The following is a 10595-nucleotide window of genomic DNA, read 5'->3' on the forward strand; positions in this document are numbered from 1 at the left end:
GAGAAGCTCGATCATCCGGGAGAGACTCGGAGTACAGCCGCTGCTCCTCCACGTTGAGAGGGGCCAGATGAGGTGGGCCGGGCATCTAATCGGGATTCCTCCTGGACGCCTCCATGTCCCACCGGTAAGAGACCTCGTGGACGACCCAGGACGCGTTGGAGAGACTATGTCTCTCGGCTGACCTGGGAACGCCTTGGGATCCCCCGGGATGAGCTGGATGTACTGTGTCTAGTCACCGTGGGACGGTGGGAAACGTAATTTCGATCTCTTTGTGTGCCTTGGCATGTGGAGAAATTGCGATAAAGCGGACTTTGACAGACAGACAGACAGACAGTCAGATAGACAGATAGACAGACAGACAGATAGACACACAGCAAGTAATGCGCTGCTTGATTCGCTGCGCAAATTGCTGCTTTTTGGTCTCTTTCGCGTTCCGTTTTCCAAGAGCGTCCCAAGCAAAAGGTGAGTTTCTTCTGGCAAAAAAACAACAAAAAGGGGAAAACTACAACAAGTTTCAATCACAGGATGGGTTCAGGAATGCTGTGTCTATGGATAAACTATAATTTAAACTTTCTAATTTACGTGCAACTTATCTGCTATTGACGCCGCTGCCCCGAAAGTCTTTTTTTAGTCGATTCATGCATATGTTCCGCGGAGGAACGCGTTACGTGTTTTCTACAAATGTTTTCGCTAATATGTGGACACTTGCAATGTAACCGATTTTGAATCTATGTGGAGGTGCAGAAGGCTGTGTCCTCCCTCATGGCTGATTCGGCTGAAGTCTTCTATGTCGGAGTGGATGTGGGCACTGCCAGTGTGAGGGCTGCTCTAGTGACCAGAGCCGGTCATTTGAAGACCTCTGCTCAGGAGCCCATTACCATCTGGGAACCTCACAGTGACCATTATGTACAGTCTTCTTCTGAGATTTGGGAGAAATGCTGCGCCGTTGTCAAGGTAGGAGCCAGGATTGCAATACGAAGATGATTCATAAAAAGGTGCGCAATGGCCACCCCTCAATTGTATGGAGGAAGAGTGGGATTCAATAATAGTGTGAATTCACGATGCAAAGGGAACCACGAGTGCCAAAATGAAATTGAAAAAAATTGTGAAATAAATATAAAATAGTTAATTATATGTTGAAATCACCCAAGATTTTGAAATAAATACCTTTTAGATCAATAATGTAATATATATAAATCGCGAAATAAAGTCAAATTAAATAAGCACTGAAATAAATTAATTATAATATTCTGATACGCTTGGTCATTCATCCAACTGACAATTTTATCTGTTTTGGTCAGAAAGTGACAAGAGGAGTGAACAGAAAACAGGTCAGAGGAGTCGGTTTTGATGCTACCTGCTCCCTTGTGGTGTTGGACCAAAGCTTCCAGCCTGTAGCAGTTAATCAGGATGGTAACATTATTTCACCCCATCCTGCGTCAAATGTCATGTAATCTCCCATCCTAATATGGCAAGACAAAAATAACAACCGCAGTGAGAGCCTTTCCTCCTCATCCAGGAAACAATCTGAGAAATGTGGTGATGTGGATGGACCATCGTGCTGCTGAGCAAGCTGCTCGTATCACAAGCGCAGGCCACAGCGTCCTAAATAGGGTTGGAGGGGTGATGTCACCTGAGATGCAACCACCTAAATTACTCTGGCTCAAAGAGGTGAGCAGAAGTGCAATGATTTAGTTGAGTACCGTATTTCTTGGACTTAAAGTCGCTCCGGAATATAGGTCGCATTAGCCATAAAATGCACAATAACGTGAAAAAAAACATATATAAGTCGCTCCGGAGTATAGGTTGCATTTTGGGGGAAATTTATTCAACAAAATCCAACACCAAGAACAGACATGATCGAGCAACAACAGGCTAAACGATAGGTATGCTAATGTGACATAAACACAAACAAAGAGCTGAGAACGGGCCTGACGTAACAGTCAGAGTTATTCTAATAACTATTACATAAATAACACTTTTATCAAACCATCTGAGTCACTCCAATTCATTAAATCCATCGATCGTCCTTTATGTAAACAATGCCGCATATGAGCCGCGCCGCTGATGTCAGACTCGTAAGTTACATTTCTAATTATTCCACAGACCCGTATAACAATATATAAAGTATATTTCAAATAACTATCATATTACAACAATATTATCAAACCATCTGTGTCATTCCAAATCATTAAATCCATCGATCAAATTCCTCGTCCTTTGTCAACGCCGCGCATGCGCCCTGACGTCAGCCTCGTCGTTATTCCACAGATCTAGTATATAACTATATTGTGGCGTTAACAAAGTACAAGCAAAGACGTGGGTTTGATAAACGGCTCTTCATTTAACAAAACAAGAGTTCAACGAGGCAACAAGGAGGTGGAAGAGAGCTCCATAGAATAGGACCGGGCGTGCGTAAAAGCCATGTCCAAGCCCCATCCACCGTCCCCGGACAGCCACCCGGCCGAGCACCAGTCCCCGACTTCCATCCACGGAGGTGCAAGAGAGCTCCGTAGAGTTGCCGGTAGTATGTGGGGCCCTTTGTCATCTTCGTCATCCCGTGATCAAATGTTTGTCTTTTACGTAAACAACCACCGAGCCGCTGACGTCACAAATTCAAATGACAGATTCAATTCAAATTATAAATCGCTCCTCAGTATAAGTCGCCCCCCCCACCCAGACTAAGTAAAAAAAAAAACGCGACTTATAGTCCGAAAATTACGGTATTTTTTTTGTGAAGTTCTATTTTCTCCCACACGTGAGCATTTGTTCTTGATGTGCAGATTTCTTCACGCTTGTAATTGCACACTTATGTTGTGCCTTTTAACAATATTTGTCTTCCCACTTCTGCAGAACCTATGGGAAAATTGCTGGAACAAAGCTGCTCACTTTTTTGACCTGTCAGACTTTCTTTCATGGAAGGCCACTGGCTCATTGACCAGGTTTGTATATACACAGATATAATTATGATGGAATTGATTCATGCAATAATTAATCCTGTGCTGGGGAAATTCTACTTTTATGGAAAAGCTGCAGATGCTATTTCTACTTTCTTTTTGGTTTCACAGATCCCTTTGTACTCTGGTATGTAAATGGACATATTGTCCCCCTGAGGGATGGGATGTGAGTTTTTGGACTTCAATAGGACTGGAGGATCTGACTCAAAACAACTTTTCCAAAATAGGTACATTAAAAAAAAAGTACCGCAATTTCCAGGCTGTAAACCGCACCGGACTATAAGCCGCACCAGCTAAAATTCGGGGATATTTTAGTTTTTTTCTTACATAAACCGCACCGGACTATAAGCCGCACGTGCACACGAGTTTTTTTTTTTTTTTACAAAGAAAGACAGTACACAGAAAGCCTTTTTAAAGTTTTAATAACATACTTTAACATGTTTTTCTAAACATTGCCTGTGACGCAGCAGTAGTACCGCAGCAACACGGAAGTGTGCACGCAAGTTATTAACAAAGAAAGACTGGACACAGAAAGCTTTTTTAAAGTTTTAATAACATACCTTAACAGTTCTTTCCAAACACTGCCTGTGACGCGGCAGTAATATCACAGCAACACGGAAGTAACACAGCACTAATAGGGTTTGGAAATAAAACATACCGGTAAAAGTCACTGAGATGCGGCGGTAACACAGCAGCAACAGCACTAACAGGGCTGATTAATAAAACATACTAGTAAAAGTGAAATAAAAAGCTTCATCGTCTTCATCTTCCTCCTGTGCACTGAAACCATCGAAGTCTTCCTCCTCAGTGTCCGATTGAAATAGCGTTAGATATCCTTCGCCTCACACTTTCTCAGTCTCTCTTTCGTCGTCGCTTTTATGCATTTGTTCGAGTGTGATGGTCTGTTCATGCACGAAGCGCTAAATTACATTAAACTAGCGAGCGACACGTATAGCTCCAGAATAGACGGGACCACGAAATAAAGAAAAGGGTGACGCAACACAATGTCATCAACATCGACTGCCTTTAGCTTAAAAGCGGCATCATATGCATTTCTTTTGTCCCCCATAATGACAGCCAAATCGATTGCTTTTAACTTAAAAGCTGCATCAAATGTATTTCTTCGTGTGTTTTCCATGATGAGGGTGGATGTATGCGTGATGCGCGAAATGTTCAAAACACAAACTAGCACGCCTTCCTTGGCGCATTATCTCTTCTTCGTTTGTCTCGCTCTTGCTTCCCGCTAGAGCGCCCCCTGGAGGCCGTAAAAATCCATAAATACGCCGCGCCGCCATTTAAGCCTCAGGGTTCAAAGTAACCTTCTGAATCAACTGCATTAAAAGTTCACATTCATTACAACTTGTTTTTGGTGAGCAAAATGTCAGAAGAATTGAATTTAAATGCTGATTGATTGGGCTTTAATACAATGCAGATGGTCCAAACAGCGCCACTGCTTTGTGTAATCTCTGATCACATGGCAGAGTAAGAGAAAGGGTTTAGAGCCCTTTGACGCAGGTCACCTAGCGTGCATTCCTTCTAAAGCTCATAATAGTCACAAGCAACACAGCCAAAATAAGCAGCAGCCATAGTAGTGTTTCAAAATAGTATTTTTGTTGTTGTTGTTTTTTTCTTCAAGATACCCCACAACAGTGGTCCACAGCCTTTTTACGAGTGTATAAAAGTGATCAAGTCATCACAAAAATCACGAAAAAAATCGTATATAGCCGCAGGCTTCAAAGTTTTTAAAAAAAGTTGCGGCTTATAGTCCGGAAATTACAGTATATCAACCGTAAAACTCCAGTTTTTTTATTTGAAGTTAGTTTGATTACTAGTTAAATGATTGTTTGTCTTCCAGGCAGCATGACGTGTTCTCCCGGTAGTCCTCTTGGGGATGGGCTGACTCAGGGGGCAGCAGCAGATTTGGGTCTAGATCCAGGAACTGCTGTGGGTGCTTCGCTTCTTGATGCTCATGCTGGTGGCCTTGGTATCTCATGCTGAACACATTTTTTTATTCTGCAACTGACACCCAACGATTTTGTGACATATGGCTCGTTGTTCTATGATGAGTCACTGGCTTTGTTTCTCCAGGTATGATTGGAGCAGACGTAAAAGGCTTTCGACTGCCATGTGAGAACCAGCCGATCACCACGCGCATGGCCATGATCTGCGGGACATCATCTTGTCACATGGCGGTGAGTCTATGTTACTCCGTTGATGTCGTTCCCTTTCAACCTATCATTTTCATGTTTATTTTTAAAATGTTTTACTTTCTCCAGATCAGTGAGCAGCCGCTGTTTGTGCCAGGAGTGTGGGGTCCCTACTTGTCTGCCATGGTACCGGACTTGTGGCTTAACGAGGGAGGACAGAGTGTCGCGGGACGTCTGGTCAGTCTATTCTGCTTTGTCGCTCCTTGAATGTCCTTGAATTAGGCGTTCAGATAAATTCCACTGCAATGTATCTTCTCCAACAAAATCCGATAGATAAGGTTAAATAAACACTATTTTTCTCATAACTGGATGTTAGCTAGGTGATTTTTTTTTTAAAACAGAAAATCATACATCCAATATTTGCATTTCTTATTATCATGTGACGTTCTCCTTACACAAATTTTCTCCTCCAGATTGATCACATGGTGAAGGGTCATGTGGCTTACACGCAGCTCCAGGAAAAGGTGCGGCAGAGGTTAGTCGATGATTTGAGGATTTGGCTCTTCAAAATTTACGAAACACGTTAGCTGACACATGATAATATGATGATGAAGCAAGACAAAAGCAACTCCTACCATGACCCCAAATGAATTTTTGGGATATTTTTCTCAGTTGTTGTACCTCAGGTGACGGCATCTACAGCTACCTGAACAGCCACCTACGTCTAATGGCTTCATCGGGTTCAGCCGTTGACTTGCTGGGCTCGAGTCTTCACGTGTGGCCAGACTTTCACGGGAACAGGTCACCATTAGCTGACCCCACCCTAAAGGGCATGGTGAGTCCAATTTTTTTTGGACCTTACTTGTGAAATGCACACAAGCCATTGCAAAGCCAGAATGAATTGGACTTCATTCAGTCTGATCTTCATCACCAAGCAACTAGCAATTTGGAACAGATTATGTTCAACCCTAGAGGCTCCACGACTGTGTTTAATTGTGTGTAATGGAGTGATGACCCTTTTACAGGTGGCTGGATTGTCTCTTTCTCAAACTCTAGATGATTTGGCTTTACTCTACTTGGTGACCATACAAGCTCTGGCGGTCAGTCCACTGCTTTTTTTTTGTTTCAAATGACCTTCGCTGAGACTTTCGCTTATCATTTGACGAGTAATGATTTTTTTAAATAAATCTCCTGGTTTTCTCACTTTATCTTTTACTAATTTCAGCTTGGTACTCTGCATATACTGGAGGCCATGAAAGAAGCTGGCCATGACATTAAGACCATTTTTTTATGTGGAGGATTGAGCAAGAACAGCTTGTTTGTGCAGACTCATGCCAACGCGACAGGTACAAAGTGCAAACGAGAGACCATGACATGATTTTGTATTTGGAAACAGCAACTATTTGTATCACAAAATAAACATGCACAGCACTCCAAAAGTATTGAGACGATTCCTTTAGTTTTGCTCTCGTCCTCATAGTCAGTTTAAAAATTGAAACTGAGCAACGCTGTGTGTTGTTCCAATAATCGATATAGCAAGATAAAACAAAATGAAATTTGTTCAAATGACAAACTGGAAGGATTTCAACAAAATGTGTTGTTGTCAGAGTTTGTTTATCAGATCCAAGTCGCTTGTCTCATATTTGTCTTTGAAATGTGTAATCTAAATGTTTTCAGTCCACAGCAAATATGGACTTGAGCATGATTTCCTGCAAAATTTTCATGGTACTAAATACTGTTATTTAAATGATCTGATCACTTTAAGGGTTGCCTGTGGTGTTGCCTAAACAGACCGAGGCTGTATTGGTAGGAGCAGCAATTCTTGGAGCGTGTGCATCCCGTGACCATGGCACTATACAGGTGGAACACTCACTCACTCACTCACTCACTCACTCACTCACTCACTCACTCACTCACTCACTCACTCACTCACTCACTCACTCACTCACTCACTCACTCACTCACTCACTCACTCACTCACTCACTCAACCAACCCACTCACTCAACCCACTCACTCACTCACTCACTCACTCACTCACTCACTCACTCACTCACTCACTCACTCACTCACTCACTCACTCACTCAACCCACTCACTCATTCACTCACTCACTGAAGCGCTGATTCGTCACTTCATTACTACTACTTAAAACACAAATATTATAGCACATTGCATTATTTCACTTCCCCCCCCCACAGAAGAAAGTCAGATTTCTGCACAGTGTGCTTAAGACCCAAGATGCTGACTAATCTTTTTGCCCGGTCAAATTATCATCCCTGTGATCTTCCAGCAACAGATCTCATACCACCAGAGAATGATGAGCCTTTAAGCCAGATACACTAAAAATAAGACATTATTATTTGGACTAGGCTGCACCTGTCAACCCCCTCTTTCCAAAGGCGAGTGCAGCAGACAGTTGTTGCGTCTGATCCACCCGCCGGATTGTGCAGCTTTAGAGTGCAGGGAGGCTGTGCCCGGCCGTGCTCTGCATAGGTCCCGTGAGAGACCGTGCACCGCTTAAGCACTGTAGCCGGATTCTTTCTCCAACTGGCTCATGTTTGGGCCTGAAAGTGCTTAACATGATTTGTTGTTCATTATTACTTTAGGGGGCGATGGTGAAAATGGCTAAAATGGGAAAAGTTGTTGAGCCTGATCACAGCCTTCAGAGGTAAGGTGAAACTTGGACATCATGATTTTTTTCCTTATTAGTCAGTTAAGTGATCCAACAGATACGAAATAATTCCAACCATCAAACATGGAATAAATATCATCTCTTTTGCAGATTTTACCAAAGAAAGTACCAAGTGTTCCAGTGCCTTGTTGCACACCAGAGGGAGTACCAAGCCCTCATGAACACTTTTGGGACAGAGTGAAAGCACTGTAATTGGAAGCAGAAGCAATTGTCTTGAAAAATGACTCACTCAACCAGTCCATAGCAAACTGAAATTTTTTTCGGGTCCCTGTCACCCCCTTGTCGGGATACAAGGTGATATAATGTACCTTGTATATTATTACTTTAGGAGGCGATGGTGAAAATGGCTGAAGCGGGAAAAGTTGTTAAGCCTGATCACAGGCTTTTTTTTCATGATATTTCAGTAAAGTTGAGCTGACCTATGTTTCGTTGTTGTGTTTGTTTGTTTGTTTGTTTGTTTTAAATAGAGCTGTTTTATCAAATGTGATCTACAAAATTATTGAAAAATTAACATTATTGTTTTTAGAAATGCAGTCATACTATTTATCTACAGATGAGCTATTGTCATCAACTCCAGGTCCATAGGTTAGATTCCTTATCATTTTCTTTTAGGTTGTCTGCGAGGAGAGAAAAACTGGAATTGCGGAGAAAAAACAACTTTTCAGAATACGAAGTGATACAATATGTTTTATTAATGTGCATGGGTAGGCAACTCCGGTGTCCTGCCAAAGTCAAAGTCTGCTTTATTGTCAATTTCTTCACACTAAAAGAGACCGAAATTACGTTTCCCACCATCCCACGCTGACTAGACACATTACACAATACATACAAGCAAACAGCACAAAGAGTAAAGACAAGAAGGCACAAACGAATAAATAAGAGCGGTGAATAATAAATAAATAAATAAGAGGAGGCGGCGGCGGCTCGGTGGGGCAGTGGGTAGCACGTCCGCCTCACAGTTAGGAGGGTGCGGGTTCGATTCCACCTCTGGCCTTCCCTGTGTGGAGTTTGCATGTTCTCCCCGAGCCTGCGTTTTCTCTGGGCACTCCGGTTTCCTCCCACATCCCAAAAATATGCTTGGTAGGCCGATTGAGCACTCCAAATTGCCCCTAGGTGTGAGTGCGAGTGCGGATGGTTGTTCGTCTCTGTGTGCCCTGCGATTGGCTGGCAACCAGTTCAGGGTGTCCCCCGCCTGCTGCCCGATGACGGCTGGGATAGGCTCCAGCACGCCGGCGATCCCCGTGGGGACAAAGCGGTTCAGAAAATGGATGGATGGATGGATGGATGGATAAATAAGAGGAGCAAAAATGGAGCAAGTGGGCATACAGCAGACAGCCAGAATATAGCGCAAAGGTACAGGACGTTATGCAGCTGAGGGTGATATTATCAGAGCAGGTTTTGACCACGATGATATTAAAACTACCAATATGTGGAAATAATCCCGTCCAGCTCGCCCTGGTAAAATCATCACAGACAATGACTGATGTCATTGTTTTGAACATTTGGGCTATTGTGATGATACCAGATGGGGAAATTGAAGCCCTCATTATTATAGTCGCAGCAATGACAAAACCTGCAATGGGACTATTTTAAGATGCAGGGACCTTTCATTGCCTGTATTTGTATGAATAATGAGTTATATGGTCTCATGTGAAAGGAAAAAGAAAGGCAGCTGGGGACATGACCGTTTCACCAAAACAGAGGAAAAACTCAGTCAGTTCAGTAAAATGCTAACCAGCACAGTTGTATAATATGTCACTTTTGATAACTTCTTTATTAAGGACAGATAATTTTGCTTTTATTTTCAGTGACTGATGAAGTATTAGTAACAGCCACCAGACATGCTTTTGCATGTGTGAAGAATTGCGTAACGTGCTTTTACTTGGGTGCAAGTCTGGATTATTGGTTTTCACCAAGTGTGTTGTCCAGCACTCAGTGTTCCAGCACCTCGTAACTGCACCGCCCCACTGGACCTAACAAAAGGGCCTCAGACTTTATTTTATTTGTTTTATTGAGGTTGAACGCTTCCTTTCCTGTGAGGTCTGCTGGGATAGGCTTCACTGTGACCTTGCATACTTAATTGAGCAACGGAATTGTTTATTAAATACTGATTCGTTTCAATTCGATATCCTCCATCTGTGTATATATAGATACAATGAGGAATTCCTAGTTCAAGTTGGATGTTAGCACATCACCCGTAACCTGAGCCAGCCCCCCCACCCACAACCTCCTGTAAACACGTCAAACACCATGAAATGTGACCCGAGGAGGCCCTGTGTATGTGACCCCTGAGTCATGCATTTCACGCAGGTTGAGGTAGTCTAGGTGGATCTTCTTTTATTTTTTAACCTCAAACGCTGACCCAGGAACCCCGTCTGCTATCACACCACGTACCGCAGGAAAAAGGAGATGAGGAAAGGTGGGGGACACCCTGAACTGGTTGCCAGGGCACACATAGACAAACACTCACGCTAACTCTCTCTTCGGCCTACCATAGGTGTTCTTGGAATGTGGGAGGAAAGCGGAGAACCCAGAGGAAACACACAGAAGCACAAACAAACAAAATCAAAAATGTTGTACTTGAAAACTTTTTCTTGAAAACTTGAAACAGAAAATAAACGTGTTGAGCTTGAAACTTGAGAAATTGTTTTTTAATTAAAATTAAAATTATTTTAACAAAGGTTTTTTCGAATTGAAAATAGTTTTCCATCACTTTGGTAATTTTTCTGAATAAACTATTTACTATTTCATCAATTCTTGCTCAACACCAACCAGAAAACCAGTGCTGTCCTCTAGTGT

The 10595-nt window shown here is 42.7% G+C and overlaps 1 protein-coding gene across 4 annotated transcripts; it reads left to right on the forward strand.

The window, feature by feature from the left end:
* The first annotated feature begins 177 nt into the window (after positions 1-177).
* On the forward strand, positions 178-10446 carry fggy (FGGY carbohydrate kinase domain containing). Of its 4 annotated transcripts, none has more exons than XM_085929209.1 (16): positions 178-462; positions 745-954; positions 1302-1413; positions 1520-1671; positions 2854-2942; positions 3069-3184; positions 4813-4941; positions 5046-5149; positions 5234-5341; positions 5578-5639; positions 5777-5939; positions 6130-6204; positions 6330-6450; positions 6870-6964; positions 7711-7772; positions 7887-10445. In XM_085929209.1, the coding sequence occupies exons 2-16, from the start codon at positions 763-765 to the stop codon at positions 7975-7977; spliced, it is 1671 nt and encodes a 556-aa protein (XP_085785335.1). In that variant the 5' UTR covers positions 178-462; positions 745-762; the 3' UTR covers positions 7978-10445. The 4 variants fall into 4 exon arrangements, with proteins under 4 accessions (XP_085785335.1, XP_085785336.1, XP_085785339.1 ...); XM_085929210.1 differs by having other exon boundaries at positions 420-462; positions 739-954; XM_085929212.1 differs by lacking the exon at positions 178-462 and having other exon boundaries at positions 787-954; positions 1306-1413.
* The last annotated feature ends 149 nt before the right edge of the window (positions 10447-10595 follow it).

The sequence above is a fragment of the Syngnathus leptorhynchus genome, chromosome 14 (genome assembly GCF_054491065.1).
Source record: "Syngnathus leptorhynchus isolate UIUO chromosome 14, UIUO_Slep, whole genome shotgun sequence".
In the NCBI taxonomy this organism is placed as follows: domain Eukaryota; kingdom Metazoa; phylum Chordata; class Actinopteri; order Syngnathiformes; family Syngnathidae; genus Syngnathus; species Syngnathus leptorhynchus.

What these genes read in the sequence shown, in the direction of transcription:
- fggy (XM_085929209.1), top strand. Translation starts at nt 763, where the DNA reads ATGGCTGATTCGGCTGAAGTCTTCTATGTCGGAGTGGATGTGGGCACT. An exon ending in AATGCTGCGCCGTTGTCAAG is followed by an intron (nt 955 to 1,301) that starts GTAGGAGCCAGG and finishes TGTTTTGGTCAG; the next exon opens with AAAGTGACAAGAGGAGTGAA. An exon ending in CCTGATCACAGCCTTCAGAG is followed by an intron (nt 7,773 to 7,886) that starts GTAAGGTGAAAC and finishes TCTCTTTTGCAG; the next exon opens with ATTTTACCAAAGAAAGTACC.